Raw genomic sequence first — 20,026 nt, forward strand, 5'->3', positions numbered from 1 at the left:
ATCAGTGCATCTTAGAATGAATAAAATATGTTACATATGCAGGGCAACTCGATTTTATGAAACACCCCGGAGGATCAGCAACCATAATTACAGTTAAAAAATAAATAAAGTAGATGCCAGTTTTAATATTTTAAAGGATTTTTGAAATATTTTCTAGAAAATTTCAAACAGGCCAAGGTAACTACTGCAATTTTGTTGATTTTTATCTTTAAGGTTAATAAACTATACATGGTGTATGAAGTTTCTTCAAGATAAGCTACATGCTTCTTTATCAGATTTTATCAACAGATTCAATGTTATTACAATAACAATATAATGTAATATTACCTTATATCCAGCCTGTCATATTAAAGCATGAGTGAATATTGTCTCAATGTGAGAGTTAATTTCTTTACCAGGTCAGATAAACTGTTGTCCAATTCTGTCTAATACTACTAGATGCCTACTATGTGCAAATCGAATAATTTGTGTGGCTTAAACATATCCTCATAAAAGTGTTTCCTTCAAAAATCCCACCTTCAGGTTTGTTTTAAAAAATCTAGGGAGGTTTTCATTCATACTGCTAAGTCACAATTCTCTCTGAGCCTCTCTCAAGTCTCTTAATCTCACTCCCAATTTAGAAACTGCTGTACTTGCAATGCTTTGCATAAACTATATAATCCATATTTGATGTTTCTTTTATGAGAATGGAATTTTTAAGTACAACTGCTGATAGATTTGATTTTTCCCCCTTATTTCCACAGTCACAAAGTAGTCACTTCATATCATCTTTTAGGACATAATGTATTATTATGCTCCGAAGTCTATAAAAATCAGTAAGATAAAAGTGGAAATGTGAACAGATACAAATGCTACAATCCCATTTAAAGTCACAAATATCCACCTGAAGGACTGCCACTGGCACACTAATAGAGCCCGGAACTCGAGTGAGCTTTATATCATGGCTGCTTTTACCGAGCATTAGCATATGCTTAATGAAAGCCTTGAGCTGCTGAAAAATTCTCTCTGTAATGAATACACTTTACTTTGAAAGCCTAAGATCATACAAACTATAAAAGTATGTGTAGGTATATCCCCCAAATGCTGTTACCTTCCTTTCAAAAAGTCAAAAATAGCATTCTTTCTTTTTCTGCCAAGTAGGCTATGAATCACTCACTTACCAGAAGAAAGTTCCCTACAGTGTCATCAGCAAGTTCAAAACCGTCCCTTCTATTGGATTGAATCAAACTAATTAACTCCTAGTTTTACAAAAAAAAAAAAAAAAGAAGAAGAAGAAAAGAGAAAACCCAAAAAGCTCAACAAGCATTCATAACTGTCTGAATTCAGATTTTTAACCCTGGATGAGTAAAATTTAAAGAGTTACCTTTAATTAAGAAAAAAATTTATTTTTTTATTTTTTTATTTTTTTATTTTTTTTTAAGATTTTATTTATTTGACAGAGAGACACAGCGAGAGAGGAAACACAAGCAGAGGGAGTGGGAGAGGGAGAAGCAGACTTCCCGCTGAGCAGGGAGCCCGATGTGGGGCTCGATCCCAGGACCCTGGGATCATGACCTGAGCCGAAGGCAGACGCTTAACGACTGAGCCACCCAGGCGCCCCAAGAAAAAAATTTATTATGAACAACCCCAGGACTTACAAAATTAGTTAGAAAAAAAAAAAGCCAATTCTTTAAGTCAGAAAATTATGAAGAATGTAAGTTATCCCAATCCCTCTCAAATAATTATCTATGATGGATCCAGATAAAACCTGCTTTAATGATAGCATGCAATTATTAATGCAGCTGTTTGCATTTGCCGGCTGATTGGAATCATGTAATCGCAGAGCTACAAGATACTTTACAGACCACATCAGCCTCTTCCCTCTTTATAAATGAAACCAAAGCCCAAACAGCTAAGGTTGCAATGAAGAGGAGGCCGATTGGAGCCCAAAGTCAAAGTCTCTTGAATTTTGTAGTTCAATGTGTCCCTCATCCCGTGCTGCCTCAGTGACAGCAGATGCAAGGGACCAAAGAGAATGGTTCGTGGGAGAAGAGGAAATAAAATGGAATCTGGAAAACAAAACCAAAATTTACATCAAGCCTTGGCATCTTCTTCTCTATTACCTTATGGAAAAAAGCAGATTTATTTCCCTTAATTAGAAATACACACTTAAATAAAAGTAGCTGGGGACCTCACGTCTAGTTTCTGAGAACACAAAAGATTTCCCACCAAAGCTGCAAATAGACTAGAAAGTTAACCCGATGCGCACATACAAATGCACTTACGTCCACATGAAGCCAGAGACCATGCCTCTCACAGATGTCTGCTATTTCATCCAGAGGATCAAAGGCTCCCAACACAGTTGTACCAGACGTGGCACAGACGAGAAACGGAGCTGCTCCCTGTGAGGAGGACCCACACACAAGAACCGTCACCATCACCACTAAGTCTGTCCTGTAGTAGGTTGGTAAACATAATGTTTATGCAGCCAAAAATTTATCTGGTTCCTTTGGAGGTAACCATTCAGACACAGTGTTTTTCAGCTTCTCTACAATATGGTCCCTTGTCCTTTCCAAGAGGTCAAGGAAACCAAGACAATGCTATGACAACAAGAGTCTTTTTTCCCAACTCCACATGCACCTTTAACTGTTTTTACTCTCATTTTCTTTCTGAAGTGTTTTCTGTTCTTTAGATTTCCCACATACAAAGTGAGTAACCACCACTGCAATTGCAAAATGGTCTTCTGTGTGATTCCTACCTCCTTTTGGGGGTGATTCACTGGGTCCCGAATGCCAGCATTGTTACACCTCCACAGAATAAAAACAAAGATGACCGGAAAATAAACAGCTCGAGGTGCAAACCACAGAGGTCTGTCTGCCTGTCTCCTTATCAAGTAAGTGCAGTTGCAAAACAAAGAGAGTGATCAGGTACAAACTGGCAACAAACGGGGATAGTGTAACCTCATTGGGATACACTTTCCAAAATGGGTGCCCCAACAGAGAAATCCATTAGAATGTTCTAGAAAAGAGAACCTGCATCACTCCTACCATGACTCTGCCTCTTCATACAGCTGATGGCTGCACCTTATAGAGTGAAGAGGTGCCGGAGGGCAACAGAGGTGGGCGGGGAGAAGGGAGACTGTGGGAACACACACAGAGATGGCTGGTAATTCCAGCCAAGCTAGCCAAGCACCCTGGCCCCATAAGGAACTTTATAGCAGCCAGGTAGAGAGAGGTGCATGAGGTTGTTTCCTCACAGATTTGCCCCAGCATGTCAGCAAAGATGTACTGCTCACTGTGGAAGTGCCCTGGAGGGACAATTTGCAGACAAAGGTAGGGGTGGGGGAAGGGATGAGAACCCTAAGACTAGAGCACTTGAGGACTAAGGGACAAGAGCGTTCCCTGCCTATAAAAGTCATTTTACCTCCATTTAGGATGGAGTCATTTTGTTCTCTCGGTTTTATCTTAAAGCTCAGTTGTTCTTGCAATATATTTTTATGTCCCATTTAATGTCAGGAGTTATTCCTTTTGAATCAGACACCTTCCAATTTAGCTGACCTTTGACAGAAAGAAGTTATTTCTCAATAGAAAGTGGAGCAGAGCAATGACACTTGGGCCACATCTTTAAATCGAGATGCAAAGGAAACAAAGCGATGGTACCCAATGAATCCATTTGCCATCTGGGGAGACGGTTGTGACACATGGAATCCAGTCCACAGGAAACTGTTAGAGCAGGGCCAGTGGGTGATGGAGCCCCTGGGGAACCACCTCCTTTGGGAATTCTTCCCTGTGCTCAACCACCCACAGATTACGTCTTTATCATGTCAGTGACCAAAATAAAATGAGACCAGATTTACATCAATCATTAAAAGGAAGAGAAAAAGTAATTTCCTAAAAACACGGAAGGTGTCTTTAATGTTTGGAGTGTTCCTCGTAAACTATGTGACACCCTGGCAGTTATGAGAAAATACTTTTGCAAGCTATTACAGCCTATTAATGAGTTTTCCTCACCTTTTTAACAATCTAGCTATAAATATCAGGCCCCAGAATCAAACTTTTGCAACCTGGATTTAACCTTCCAACTTTCTTTTTTTTTTTCCTTTCTCGTATCTCCTGCTATTAATGAGAAAATTCAGTGGAAACAGTATTGATTGTGTGCTGCTGATGAACTGTATTCCCTAAGGAAGTTTGTCATGTGAAACAATCATACACAAAAATACTTTCAAATATTCAGCAGTTATATGAGTCTGATCTTTTCATGAGAACTTTAGAACCTCTAATGCTCTGTGGTTTTCACCATCTTTGGAATGGCGTCAAGTAAAGGTCACTGCTCAACAGATTTTTAATGGATTGTGGTGGGCCAGGGAAATGAATCCCAGCAGGAAAAAAAAAATTGATGTACTATCCCCACACCTGTAACAATACGAGCTCAAAGCTTGACACAAAAGAGCTAGGTCTAAAGCTTTTAAAAAAATAAATAAATAAACTAATCACCAGATATTATCTCAGAATGGATACAAGGTTTGTCCTTGGTGAATCCAGGCTCAAGTTTTAACTAACTTGAAAGAAAACTGAGGAGACATACCAACTCTCACTCCATGGCCCTACTTTTAAATGCGCCTAAAGCAATTTTCACTTTTTCAAAACTCCTCTTTTCAAGTTCTCAACTTTAGGATTTGTCAGTTTCATGTACTTTCATTGCCGAAACAAACAAAAATTTGTACAATGAAAATAACAATGACTGCCGTGGAATAAAACCCACCAAATATGCTAGATTATCCCTAATGATTCTAAAAAATAAAAACCATTTTGGCTATCTTTAGGAGATGCGAAGCAACTAACTCACTATTCTGAAAACTGGTACACAAGGGGGAAGAAGCAATCATTTATCCTGCCCTGGTTGTGCAAACGGTTTCCTTAGGGAAACCAAATAAGAATGAGGGAAGGTTTTCCTTCCTGGTAGTAAGCCTACTAAATGAAGGAGGAACGAGAGAACAAATAAGAACATCACCTAATGAAATAATGGGTCTAGACAATGATCATCAATGGCAGCAAAAATCATGAGGTGAGAGGCTGATGCGGAGCTCTGTAATAGATGGACTCATAATATAAGAACCCACCGATCAATGTTAGCAAGAAAAGAGACAGGAGATGTGTCCTGATTGAAGGACAAAATGCCACCTGTGAAGCCTTCCTGGTAAAATTTCCAATCTGAATCCCACTGAGTCTCAAGATCCCACTGACTAATTACAGGAAATATAGAGAACAGATAGGTTGTACAAGGGAGGGAGCACTTAGATTCTCAAATTCTTGACATAATCTACAAGATCCACAAAACTCTTGTGGAAAACTCTACAGGACAAAGGACTTGGTTTCTTCAACACATCAATTGCAGGGAGAGAAAAAAGGAGGAGGGAGAAGCTACAGATTAGAAAAGATTTGTGTGATGAATCAACCAAATGCAACATATGGACCTTGAATCCTTATTCAAACAAGCCAGCTATTAAAAAAATGCAAGAGGAAAAATTTTAATATAGAATAAAATTTGATGATACTAAGAATTTATTTCTTGTAATGGTGTGTGTGTGGTTTTTTCTTTTAATAAAGAGAGAGTACATACCTTTTTACAGATACTGAACTATTTATAGATCAAATGGTATGATGTGTGAGATTTGCTTCAAACTAATCTAGTGGTGGTGGGAGGGGATGGGGTACAGAGAGAACAGAGCAGAAGCAGAACAGGGCAGAAGCTCACAGTTGTTGAAGTTGCATGATGGGTATATAGAGACTCGTTAGATTAGTTTTTATATATTTGAAATTTTCCATAATGAAAACCTTACAATTCAAGAAGGAAAGAAAGAGAGAAAAAGAGAGGGGGGAGAGAGGAAGGAAGGAATCATATGAACCACACAGAAATCACAGTCAATATTTCCACACACCCCCCACCCCACCAAGAAGCATTAATGACATAAACAAAGTTCTCTTTGATAGGAACTTCTGTAGAAGATAAAACTAGAAAAAAAAAAGATAAAATTAGAACACAATATCCATGGTTCACAGCAGAACAAACAGGTTGTAATACAGAATTTTACCCAAGAGTGAATGAAATCTGATAATCTGTCTCACCAGACAGGTGTCAAGTCCTCTTGTTATTGGAATATTAAAAAAGAGAGAGAGAGAGATAAATATGGATCTAAGGACACACAACTGAAGCCAGTACACCTGAATTTTTAAGTACAGGGGCGCCTGGGTGGCTCAGTCGTTAAGCGTCTGCCTTTGACTCAGGTCATGATCTCAGGGTCCTGGGATCGAGCCCCACATCGGGCTCTCTGCTCCGTGGGAAGCCTGCTTCTCCCTCTCCCACTCCCCCTGCTTGTGTTCCCTCTCTCTCTCTGTCAAATAAATAAATAAAATCTTTTTAAAAAAAAAAGAATTTTTAAGTACAGAATTTCAAACCAAATACAGTGAACTAGCATGCTCTGGTGACAAGGTGATTTTTATGAAAAAATTAAAAATATAAAGAGTAAAATAACAGAAATGTATTAAAACAAAAAGTAAAAATAAAAGAGCCTATCTTTCTTACAGTGTGGAATCCTCTAAGGAGAGATATACCTGGGGCGCCCGGGTGGCTCAGTCAATAAGCGTCTGCCTTCCTCTCAGGTAATGATCCCAGGGTCCTGGAATCGAGCCCCATGTCAGGCTCTGTGCTCAGTGGAGAGCCTGCTTCTCCCTCTGCCCCTCCCCCTGCTTACACTCTTCTCTCTCTCTCTCTCTCACTGTCTCTCTCAAATAAATAAATAAAATCTTTAAACAAAACAAAACAAAAAAAGACAGAGAGAGATACTTCTATCCCAGCTCAAAACAAGGCTTTTCAGTTGTCAGCAGCTTTAGCAGTTTTGCGCCCGACTCTGTTGCTACCTACTGGACACTTGTGGGGGAACAGTCCTGAAGCTCCGAAGCAGTGAGACCTGTGGTGGGATGGGAGGAAGCAGTGAAGCAGGTGCACCTAATCCAGCGGGCTTTTGGTCCAAGAAGCAAGATGGCTGCCACTAAGGCAATGGAACACCTCAAAGGTGTCAGGGCCCAGCCTTGGCTGGAGTATAGCAGGTGAGTAGGGCAAGGCCTTGCCATCCCAGCAATGGCCATGCCAACTTTAATATATTGTGGCAGCTAAGGAAGAGCAGACATTCTGCCAGAGCTGACATACTAGACACAGACCCAAGACAGGGGGATGGTTCCTGTGATGGGCTTTGGGTGGAAGCAACCTGGAGCACAGACTGATCAAGAAATCGAAATCATTCTGAAGGCAACCCAGAGACAACTGGCCTGGCCTCCAGAACTTCAGCCCGTAGTTAGGTAGGAGAGTGGATGCAGGGGCCCTGCTGGAGAGGCTGGGCTCATCTTTTCAGGCTAATTCTAGGCAAGAATCGGGAATATGGTGATGTCAGCGTTTTAATAGGCTCCAGCCACCTGGGAATGAGAACATCTGAGAAACTGCACAGAACATGGAGAGCCAAGCACCTGGAAATAGAACATCTGTAAATGAGTTTTCCTATTTTAATTCTAACAAGCTCTCTTCTCTCTCCCACACACAGAAACGATTCTGGCTGTTTGCATTCCCTCCCTCATACCCAGACGCGTGCCTACGTTTTCTTCCCCCTCTCACCTCTTTGCTGGCTTGCCAGATTTGCCTCTCCAGCTCCGCAGGTATCATCTTACCTCTAGGAGACACAGATTTGAGGCACTTAGGTATGTTTAGTCATGAACAAACATTGGTACTGCTTTTTAAAAAGCATGAATTCCCCCCTCCGCCCACCAGGCTTCCGGATCCTGTCCCCATTACCTTCCATCTGTTTCCACAAAGCAAACATTCTCTGTACCAATCCCTAGAAAGGAGGCTGCTTTCTTCATAGAGTAATGACACTAAATTAAAAGGGGCAAGGGGGAAAAGGAAAACATGAATACATAGCATGAAAAAAACCACTGCTTATTATCTGAAGTCATAAGGCTGAGCCCAATCTTTGGAACGTTATTGTATAAAAGAAAAAGAAAGTAGTAATTCAAACGAGCTCCTTAATATAGCGGTTGAAAACACTGACTTTGGTTGGGATCAGAGAAACCAGGGTATAGTTTCAAGTTTTCCCAGTTACAGCTATGGAATCTTGAGAAAATAATGTACGCTCTCCAAGCCTCAATTTGCTAATTTCAGGTGGGTGTGTCAGTGCCTAATTCATCTGCTTTTCATAGAACTCAATGGGTTAGTATATGTAAAAGGTTTAGCATAGAGCCTGGGCTAGGGAACAAACTTGGTCACTGGAAGCTGTTGTTTTTCCCTGACATTGAGAGAAGTTTCTCTTGATGCTACTAATAATACTCAACATTAATGCAAACAGAATCCAGTCCACTGCTGACTCAAAACCCTCTGAGTAGGGAGTGAGACTGTTTCAAAAATTGCAATCGCAAACCACAGAAGAATTTAATTATTTTCAAAAACAAACAATGGGTTATAAATGCTGATCATACACTTGACCAATCTCGTTTAATATTGAATGTAAGATTGAAATTAGACACTGAGGAATGTGGCTAAAATCATAATAACAAAAGTAATAAAAATTTATGGACACCTTACTTTATGCAGCCCTGACATGAATAGGAGGCTAATAGGAGGCTCTAGAATTAGGTCTGGTCTTAGTTCTTACTGGAAATGGTAGTATATGCCTTAGATTGTTGGGCCTTTTCTTCCCTACTACATAAAGCCTATAAAATAATTAGCATTCAAACATTGGAGATGTCACTCTTTATACATTAGTGTGGACAGGTGGTCAATTAATTCTTTCTCGTGCCAGAAAAATGAAGGTGCTAAAGGACATTATTGTACCAAAAACCCTTAGTAATTTAATTTGTAGGTATGAATACATTAAAAGAATAATCATGCCTTCACACTTAACTTGATATAGTCCCTCAAATGTGGTAATTTTTTTTCTTCTTTTGTCAAGAAAGTTTTATTGGAAGCTCTTTTTTTTTCAACTCTATCAAAATAAATGCAGAAGTAACATCACCAGGAAAAATGAAACCATCCTACATAATTAATTTCCAGGTATCAAATAGGACACGGCCAAATGCCTGTAGGATGCACTCACTTCCAGTTGTTAGAAGAGCATGTGCATATTGAGGAGTAAGAATGTACATGAAAATGTAATTAATTCTCTACTTGCTCCATCAGCCCACCCTAGCTAGGTGACATAGCCAAGGTGAATTCTTTCTCACCAGAGACTTGGACTCTAGCAACCAACTATTGATCTCATGGTGATAAAGAGTAGCCTATTCCACTGGCATTTGCCAATAAGGAAAATCACATTGCTTTGCCCTAAAAAACAGCAGACTGTCCCCAACCAATGGGTCTGCTGAATTAAAAAACTGGTATGCTGATGAAGAGTAACTTTGGTGGGGCTATATTTGGCTACCCCAGGGCAAAGTAGAATCCAATGTCAATCTCAAATGGATAGGGACAGATAAAAAAAAAGTGTCTGCAAAACTGAAGTCTAAACATCTAAAGGCATCAGAGGAGGAAAAGAGCCCTGGAAGAGACAAAAAAAGAAAAAGAAAAGAAAGAAAGAAGGCAGTGCTTCAGATGTGCTGAGTAGTTGCAAGGAAAGGAAAAACCTAGAAGGCCGGAGTTCAGAAGTAGCTGCTGCCTTTAGAAACAAATGGTATTTGCTCCCCTCTCTGGCAAAAGATAAGTCAGTCATTCGTTCTAAGACCCAGTCTCCCCTCCAGGTTTCATTCGTCTACGGAAGACACAAAAATCTCAGTGGGCATTTATTCCTATAATGATGAAACAGCAAGTGCCCCTATGAAAGATAGAAGTGCACTGACATTTTCCTTTCCGGTTCCTGCAAGGATTTTTTCTTTGACCTTGGGTTTCCCAAGGAACTGCGGCTTTCCCCCTCGAGTAGATTGTGTGCTGGGCACTTGGACTCCTTCTAGGGCTGACTAGTCTGGTGCTCAAATGAGCTCCAGGTGGTGGGGAAACCGGGGTCTGCGAATGTCCTCTGTTGGGAATGAAGAAAAGGAACGTAGTACAGGGACCTCTCCAAGAGCACACAGCTGGCTCAATTCCCAAAGCAGAGTCAGAATTCAGATGGGCTACTCTATGCTCCGCCTGACGTCCTAAGAAGCACCTGCTCGCTGAGGGAGAATGCCTGCACTAACATCCAAACTCCAGTCAGACTCGCCTAGACAGAAGGGCCACGAAGAGGGTGAGTGAATGAGGTATGTGAGGAGGCATGACCTTGAGAAGTGTACCCTGGTCTCTCTTGCCCCATCCCAGCCTCCATCCTGCTAGAGAGGAACAAGGCCGCCTGCTGGCTGGCCTGGGAGGTCAGGGTTTCTCTTCTTCCCTCACTTTTTAGTAGCAGACAATGATCATTACTTTATGCTGATTCCCAAAAGGACTTGAATTATAAACCTACGATTTCTTTAAATTCAAGGAATTTATATCTAACTGCTAATCAAGCCACAAATTTATTACTTTTCTCCAAAAGTCCCTTCTCTTTGGTTCCTATTCAGCCTGGGGAGGCTACTGTGGATACATGGACAGTGCAGGGGGCTCTATCATGATGTTCCAAGTCTCCATGGACAGTGAAATTATAATCAAAACCTCAAGTATGCAAATACACCTCCAGTGGTGAGTGCATATACTCTGCATTTGATGGTACAAGTCGGGGATGGAGTGGTTACCCTGGAGGCCACACAAAACAGGAAAAAGAAGACCACCCAATAAACAGTACTGGAAAATAACCACAGGGCCTTGGCCAACACCTAAAAGCAAACAAGATTTGCAAAAAGCGAAAAGCCTAACATAGGGTTTAAGACCATTGAGGAAACACAACCGTCTTTAATTCTTTTTTTTTAACCGATGAATTGATTTGTTGTAGTAAGTGGTGAAGGTGATTGCCAAAATATGAATTAAAATCATGCAACTATTATGACCTCAGTCTCTTTGGCAGAGCAGGGAAAGGAATGAGCAACAAGGTAGAGTCTGGATGAATGGGGTAAAAATCTGTATTTGGAGCTATCGTGTGTTTGAAGCTATGGAGTTTTTCTGTGGCATTCACACTGATATGAGCTGAATGCTTGTGTCCCCTCAAAATTCATGTGTTTAATCCCTAACGCCCAATGTGGTAGGATTAGGTTGGGATGAGGTCAAGAGGGTGAGACTCTCATGGGATTACTGCCCTTATCCGGAGAGAAGACAGAGACCTCTCCCTCTGTCCCCTAGCACGAGCCCAGGAAAGGCCATGTGAGCACACTGTGGTCCCCAAACCAGGAAACAGGCTCTCATCAGATAACCAAATCTACCACCACCTTGAACTTGGACTTCCCAGCCTCCAGAACGGTGAGAAATAAATGTCAGTTTTTTAAACCAGCTGGTCTATGATATTTTGTTACAGCAGCCCAAGTAAACTAAGATGTATATTTAGTTCTTGGTTTTCTGGCTCCATCTTCTGCTGCCATGTTAGCCAGGGCATATATTTTACCTCTTTTTGCATATGTATCTCCACTGGAGATAAAAAAAAATAATACTAGTTCTGTTTTCCCAACTGCATGAGGTTTCAATTTCTTTTCACTCCCAATCTGCCAGCTACACCTATGTCCCTGATCTCTCCCAGGCATAATCTTTATTCTAGGCTTCCATAGAATTCCTTCCCCCTTTCCAGAGCAATTATTCCAGAAGAGACCTCAGGTACATTTTAAGCCAATGAATGAAGAAGGCAAAAGTAAAAGCACTGAGCTGAAAGCAGGGGCCCTACTGAATCAGCTTTCTCAGGCATGGGAGCAACAATTCAAAAGAAGAGACTTTGCATTTTGGATATGCTGGCTTCCTCCAACTGAAATGCCAAAGTTTGGAACCCAGAAAGGGAAACTCGACTCCATAATAATCCCAAAGTACCAAGTGTTTTCCCCAGATGTCTCCATTCCCAAACATTCTTCGCTTGCTCTAGAAAAGCTTTCACAAAGAAGGGCTGAGTTAAGATTAGAAGATTTCTTCCAGACGCCTCCCCACACTCAGCACCCACTTTGCACTTGGCACTGAACTAACCAGAGCAAAGGTCAGCCAGGGCAGGTGTAAAACATGGGCGGGGGGCAAGTTTTCTTCCACTGCCCACCTCTTCGACCACAGTTTACCCCTTGACAATAACAAAGAAAATCATGCTCGTAAAAGAAAATGACAGATACAGGAAAGGCCAGCTGGAAATAACAGAGAACGTTTAGAGTTTGCCCGCCTCATGTGTTTCACAGGAGACCTTGGATTATCAGAGAAGGTACGGAAGCTAAACTCTTCCTGCCAGGGACAGGGGCAGGAAGCAGTGGTGGGAGAGACAGAGGTACCCACTGGAATGGCACAAGAAGAGGAAAGGAAAAAAATAATCTCTTTCAGATGAGACTGTACTTCAGCTGTGCTATCCATTCTACCCACATTATGACAGCTAGGTAATTCTCCTCCTCCTAAGAAAACTAGCTAACGTTTTTGTGTATCTATAATGTGCCAGATGCGACTTTCCATGCATTAGCTCATTCAGTCTCTGCAACAACCCACTTAGCCATGACTACTGAGCTCATGTGGCTCCTGGGTGGTTAGGATGGCCCCAAATGGTTCCCTTCTCCCTGTGTCCATGTCCTTTGCCAGGGGACTTTGCAGCAAGTCCACCTACAAGATGGAGTCTGTTTTCCCAAGTCTTGGATCTGAGCTCATCGACATCACTCGCTTCACTGAGAAAATGAGGTGGAAATGACAATGTACCAGCTCTGAGCCTAGACTCAAGAGGCCTGGTGGGTGTCCGTGTTGTTTTTCCCCTGGACCCCCGCCATGACTACACACCTGGACTAGCCTGCTGGAGGATGAGAGATGCATGGAGCAGAGAGACCTCACTGGAGTCATCCTGGTCAGGCCCACTCCTACCTCAGCCATTGGGCAGCCAACCCCCAGATACATAAGGGAGCCCCACCAAGAGCAGCAGAAGAGTCCCAGCTATCCCAAGACTTGTAAAGCAATGATATCTAGCTCTAGTTCTACACCACTGGGCTTTGGGGTACTTTGTTAGAGACAACAGCTAGCTGATACTTATTTTAACAAATTAGGAAACTGAGGCACAGAGGAATTAATCAACCTACCCAAGGTCACTCAGATAGTAGTGGCAACAAGAACTGAATGCAGGCAGCCTAGCTCAAAGCCAATGTACTTACCCACAGTCAGACCTCCCTACTTTGGTGAGGAGTAAAAGGCCATAGGGGATTGTGGCAACATGCAATGTGGGGAGTGGGGGGGGTGGGTGTGTGATGTTCACCATTTCGGAATATCTCCCTTTCCTCTTGAAAAGCCTTTGCGTTACACATTTGAAGCAATCAGTTTTACAAGGCAATGTGAGGCTTCTGACAGAGCTGAGCGATCATCTAAGTTCTAATAAATAAGGCACTCAAAGAAGAGATTCACAGGAAGAGATAGCAGTTTCAAATTGAATGTTCTCTTTTCTCAGAGAAAAATGTTATAGACTATAAATTTTAAATAAAGGTGATGTACAGAATTGAGTGGCCAGGGGTTACAATATCAAACCCATCAGAATTTCCTTTGGAATGAAATATGACATTATACTTAGGCATATTAGTCACACACGGATAGGATAAAAGCATATCAGAAGTCCCAAACAAACAAACCCCCTTAAATAATGCTTTCTCTGAAAATCTGTATCTGATATAAAAAATAATTTTTTACCTCTGCAGATGTGAAAAGGATTAATCTTGGCAACCCAGACAGCCCCTTTTCCTTAATATCAGGACAATATTTGTATCTAGCTAAATTCATTGCATACATATTGGACACTGAACCACCTGCAAAAAACAAAATTGAAATGGCATATTTATAGCATGAAATCATAGCTCCCTAAGTGCCAACCACAGGGGAAGACATCAACGGCTATGGCCATTCTAGTCTAACGACGGATCCCCCCCAAGAGTCATCCGAGCAGCATGCCCCACCCATGACTCTCACCCACTTCCTAACCCCCAATTACAGCAATTTCCAATCTCAGCAAAGACTGAAGTTTTGGTCTCTTCTCTCATTCCAGAGTTTTTCCAAACTAAAAGTTTCAATCTACGGACAAGGGCCAGTACCCAAGTCTTCGTAGTTAATGGTATTCTGTCTGTCACCTGACCAATAAGATGAGGATACAAGCTCATCTCTGGTCCCAAGAAAGGGCTGTAGGACAAACAACATGTGATTCAGAAACCTTCTCAAGTAGAATGGATTGAAAAATTTATAGCCCTTCCAAATTCCCAGCAGCAGATAATTTCATTTGTAAGATACAAATCCTAAATTGTAGACATCTCCTTGGTTTAACGTTTATGTCAGTTGTTTAGCATTTATGCAAAATGTTGCCACTCTGGAGAAAGGAATGAGCTAGATTCTCAACAAGTAGAATTATTCCGAACCAACTTTTTGGAATTTGTAAATCTTCAAGGAGCTGTTCTTCATATAACACATAAATAAATGTTTAGGTGTTTGCAGTGGAAGGGAGATGGCAATAACTAGCTGTACTTACCTGGGTTAAATATTCCATCCCCTTCTTTCCAGCCAATAAATTCAATCATTTTCTTCAGAACCGCTTCTTCCACTAACAGAAACACTGGGGACACCTCATACGTATAACTAGATAGATATAAAAAACACTTCACTTCTATGACTAGAGTTACACATAGAGTTTTATTCAACCAAGTGGCTATGGAAGTGCAGGTAGAGTCTTTGGAAATTTATCCAATTGGAAATAGAGAAATGTGCAGTCGGTGATAGTGCTAGTCATGGTTTGATAGATGACAATAGGTGGGCGCCTTAGGGATACGCAAGCTACTTCAGCAGTCGTAATTTACAGGAACCCTTCAGGTCCACTGGGAGCGATAAAGGAAGTGCATCTAGATTCTTTGTATTAGCCATGAGCCGTGGCCATTTCATTCTTTGGATGCTGCTTTGGATGCTGGTTAAAGAAAAACCATTGTCAGGTGCCTGGGTGGCTCAACCAGTTGAGCAACTGCCTTCAGATTGGGCCATGATCTCGGGGTCCTGGGATCGAGGCCCACATTGGGCTCCTTGCTCAGTGGGGGGTCTGCTTCTCCCTCTCCCTCTGCCCCTCCCCCCAGTTTGTGCTTGCTCTCTCTCTCTCTTTCTCTCAAATAAATAAATTCTTTAAAAAAAAAAAGGAAAGAAAGAAAAACCATTGTCATGGTAACCAGGTTTTATTAGGTTCCTATCATGAGTACCCTAACAGTCAGCTCTGGCTATTCTACAGGGAAACTACTCACCCTGAACTAGGGTTTTCTCCACTACATTCCTATGCTGGCCCAAATGGGAAGTGCTCTGTGGGGCCTCTCTTATCATGTGATTTTATTGCAAAGCACTGCCCAAATCCCCTGTCTTTGAAGGTTTTGTTGCTCCAGGCTGGACCGTTGTTGTGGGAGAACACGAAGTTAGCCCCTTTGGGAACGAACTGCCTCAGCTTCAGGGAGCTACCTTTCCCAAGGTCACAACCAGGTATAAAGGCCTGGCCATATGGGCCCAACTCCAGACCACTCTCAAGGGCCACTATAGCTCCAGAGATCTCCAGGGAGTCAGCCGAGGTTGCCATTGAGGCCCCATGACGGCTTGACTTCTGGCTCTGCCCACTCCTGCTGCCTTACTCTCCCATCACCCATGTGGATCCCAAGGGCATTCCTTAATAAACACCTTGCTCACTAAACTCCATCTAGAGCAGTTTCCCAGGGAACCCCACCTGGGAGGGTTACCATGCCTTGTTTCATAATATTTGAGTCTCTTCTTTCTCTAGGTAACTTGAGGGTGACTAAATTATCTATAATCTCCTCTAACAATTAAGCCATTACATTAAAGTGTATCTGAATAAACTTGTACTCCAAATATGTAAGCCAGGCAGACACACCTAGATTTGCACTCACAGAATTGAATGTGAATATTTTAACACCCAGAAGGGAAAACTTTGGAAATGAGGCAAAACAAAAACACAAAATGAAAGGAAACAACAACAACAAAAAAACAGAACACCTATTATGTGTCACCTCCCTACCTCCCTACGTGCCAAGCGCTCTACAGACATCATGTTAATTTTCAAACAATCCAGGTTCTACTTTCAACCATGCTAGGAAGCCAGTTCACACATATCAGAAGTGTGGGAAAAAGTCTATGTGTTTATGTGCACCTGCAAATATAAGTGAAATAATTGTTCACTTTAAAAAAAAATAATATGAAGCCTGCCTTTGAAAGCTGGCTCAACTGTAAACCTGGGGACAGGCTTGGAGTTGGAGGAGAGGACGATATGGGATGCTCTCATGGCTTGCTCACATTTTGAGTGGATTGTTCAGCTTAGCAACAACTTAATACTTTGCAAACCGCTCCATGTTTCAGTGAAAAGAACCCAGACGAGAAGTTAGAAAACCCAGGACATAGAAGGAAAGGTTCAGAGAGTTGGGTAATTTTACTGTCTCTTCTGGCCCATCTACCACTTACCTCTTCTACTCACTATAAACTGGTATCATCTCACATTACCCCACCAAGCCTTCTCTAACTGAAGTCACCAATGACATCTGTGTTGCCAATTCAAGGGACAATTTTTAGTCTCTGTCTTAGTTAAACACTCAATAGTATTATGATTCTAGACACACTCTCCTCCATGGTTTCCATGCCTTCCTGGTTGATTTTCTCCTTCTCCTCTGTCTCTCCATTGTAGGCTGGTCTTCTTCCTCCTAACCATGAGATTATTAGATGTCCTCAAGGCCCAGTCCTACGCTTCTGTCCTCACTCTATATTCTGTCTTGCAGACACTGCTTCTCCATCCCCTGGTTTGTTTTTGTTCAAAGTGTCTTCATCCTGTTCATCAAAATCATTTGTTTGGCTTTGAAAATATATCAGTGCTTGGGACACAGCCATAGAAATTCAGACTTAATTGGTCTGGGTTGGGACCCAGGCCTCAATATATTTTTTGGAAATGTCCCAGATTGATTCTGATGAACAGGAAGAGTTGAGCTTCACTGACTTTAGGAATCTCATCCACACATACTTTTCAATTACACATCATTCCCCAGTAACTCCTAAATTGATAACTTTCATAGAGATATCGGAATTCCAGGCCTGTATATCTCTCAGCTTGGCTGATACATACTCTTGAATAGCTCAGAGTCACTGCAAACTCAAATTCTTGCAATTGAAAATTAAATTATTGCTCTTGCCTTTTTCATCACATCCCTGAAAACTGGTCCCCTCTTCCTATGCTTCTTATATCAATGAATGACATGACCATCAACACAGCTAAAAAAGCCAGAAACCCAAGGATCATTGTATAAACCTCCTTCTTGTCCTCATTCCCAAGGTTCGATATATTATCCAGACCTTTCTGTTTTATCCTCTAAACAATTTTTCTCTCTCTCTTTTCTTACCACTTCTAAGTTCAAGCTACTGCCATCTCTCACCTAAGATAATGCCCTCCTGATCGGTCCCCTCCAATTCACTCTCCATATTTCAAGTGATCTTTTCAATAAGCAAATGGCATCTAATGATTTAGAAACCTTTAAAGGCTTTCCTTTGTACTTAGAATAACTCATAAACATGGCCCACTGGGTCTTGCATATCTGGTTCCTAACCATTTCTCCAATCATATCCTCCATTATGCTCCCCATCGCTTTCTGAGCGACACCTTCACTGACCTTTCAGTTCATAACGTACGCCATTCTGCCTCCTGCCACAGGGCGTTTGTGCGTGCTGTTCTCTCTGTTTGAAACTCGTCTCTTCTCTTTTCACCTAGTAAACCCTTACTCATTCTTCAGCTCTTAGTTGTCATTTCCTCAGAGAAGACTTTCCTGAGCTCCCAACTAGGAAAAATTGTCCCACTTATATTTATAGCATCATCTACCTCTTCATATGCAAATTAAAATTTTACATTAATTTGTGTAGATAATTTTGATGAATTTGCATGGAGTATCTCCATCTCACTAGACTTTTTGCTTCATGAAGGCCAAGTCAAAGTTTGCTTCTATTCAAAGTATCTCTCTGGCACTTAGCAGAGACATGGCTTTTCATGCAGGAATGGATGACAAGTTGCTTAATCAATTTTCTCATCTGTTAAGTGGAGATAACCATGCCTGCATTAACCATCTTACAGTACCACTATCAAATCAGATAACTCTTTAAAATACTGCTAAGTGTCATTCCATTATTTATGATGACACTGTACAAATGAAACCATGAAATAGAAATTCAAGAAAAAAAACTTCGTCTACTTAAAAAACATCTCTAATGCATGCTCTATGTAAGAGTCCAGTAAAATGGTACTTACACACTTGGGTTTAATGCTTCTGTCATAAATCGGGCCACCAAGGAATAATAATCAAGTCCAGCATACAACTGGTTGAAAAATCTTGGATGGTCTATAAATGTAAGCAGAGCATTCATCTACACAGCAATAAAAACAAAAAAGACTCTCCATACAGCGGTAACATAAATCAATCTTTCAGACAGCCGAACACAGCCAGATACAAAAGAGTATACACTGCATGAATCTACTTATATAACATTCAATATGAGGCAAAGATGACCTATGGAGACTGAGGTTAGAATTCTGAGTACCTTTGGGAAGTTGATATTGATTAGGAAGGGGCTTGAGGAAGGCTCTGGAGTGGCGGGAAGGGTCAACATCTTGATCTGGGTGATGGTTATGCACAGTTATGTGTGAGTTCACTGAGCACTTGAGATCCGTCCACTCTACTGACAGTAAACTATGCCTCAGTTTTAAAAAGAATTCAAAATCTAATCACGTGCAAGGGGAACAAATTTTGAAGACCCACCTCATAACCCTGTCTCCTAAACAATATGTTTCTAAGCAACACTTGGGCACTCTCTTAAAAACTCTGGTTTATCTACTCCCCTTTTTCTACACCCCAGCTCCAAACCAGAACCCTTGAGAACTGGATTACTCAAACTATTTGTGCAGGTATCAAAGCCTGCTACCTTTATCTTCAGAAGATAATCCCTATCTTCCCTATCTTTAAACGCATTTCACTCACCAACAGAGTTCACTTCGGGCTACCAGCAGTGAGTGGCCTTTTCATTTTTCAGATTGGACCATTTTTCATAGTGCAACTGACATTATGTAGATGGGAGTAAGATGTGACTCATCATGTGGCTTACATAAACTTTCTAATTCAACTTACTTCAAAGGCAGTAGCCTTTAAGACTCAACTTCAGTTCCAACTTTCTATTTTTTTTCCCCTCTATAAAAGGTCTCATAAAGGTTCTTGGCTTTCCACAGTGTGAATATTCACACCAAACACTAGGCTAACTGACTTGACATTCTCAATCATAGGAAGCCCAGCATGACAAAGAACAAGAAGGCAGGAGGTCTGTTTCTAAATTTGAGTATTTGGGAAACTTTTTAGTTAGTGACTTCTCATTACCACTCACAGCATTTGGTTTTAGGGTTTTTTTCTCTTTAAACTAGGGGTTCAATAAAAAACAAAAGCCCAAGAAAATGTTTTTTTAAATAAAATATGGAAAACTTCCTCTAATCTGGCAAAGGAAACCAAACGTTGCTGCAAGTAATTTTAATAAGATTTTTTTTTTAGTTTCGTGTTAATTTATGATTGAGTTCCATGGTAACATTATGGAAAATATCCAGTAAACTGAAAAATCTTCTGCATTAAATGTCATTCTACACTTCTGACATGCACTATAATAATAAGATATGTATCTCTGCTTTTGAAATGCTAACTGGGTTTTTGATACATACACCAGATTTTCCCAAGGGAATATAAACCAATTATTTTTAGCCAGGATTTTATTATGTTCTTTCCACTAAATTTAGTTCAGTGTCAGAATTCACAAAGCATAATGCCTGCATGGTCTTAAGCACTAGATTACCTTTACAGCACACTGCGAAATGCATATTTTGGAAAGTTCCTTCCTTACTCTGGAACTTGTTCACCGGGTGTATGGG

The 20,026-nt window shown here is 41.0% G+C and overlaps 1 protein-coding gene across 1 annotated transcript in view; it reads right to left on the reverse strand.

The window, feature by feature from the left end:
• GADL1 (glutamate decarboxylase like 1) overlaps positions 1-20,026 on the reverse strand; it is a 134,357-nt gene that overhangs the window by 107,236 nt on the left and 7,095 nt on the right. Inside the window, exons 3-8 of the mRNA XM_021678833.1 lie at positions 18,371-18,461; positions 14,579-14,685; positions 13,753-13,868; positions 7,822-7,901; positions 7,645-7,699; positions 2,265-2,381 (exon numbers count right to left, since the gene is read on the reverse strand). Of these exons, the coding sequence (XP_021534508.1) occupies positions 2,265-2,381; positions 7,645-7,699; positions 7,822-7,901; positions 13,753-13,868; positions 14,579-14,685; positions 18,371-18,461 (566 nt within the window). The remainder of the gene's footprint in view (positions 1-2,264; positions 2,382-7,644; positions 7,700-7,821; positions 7,902-13,752; positions 13,869-14,578; positions 14,686-18,370; positions 18,462-20,026) is intronic.

The sequence above is a fragment of the Neomonachus schauinslandi genome, chromosome 1 (assembly GCF_002201575.2).
Source record: "Neomonachus schauinslandi chromosome 1, ASM220157v2, whole genome shotgun sequence".
Classification (NCBI taxonomy): Eukaryota; Metazoa; Chordata; class Mammalia; order Carnivora; family Phocidae; genus Neomonachus; species Neomonachus schauinslandi.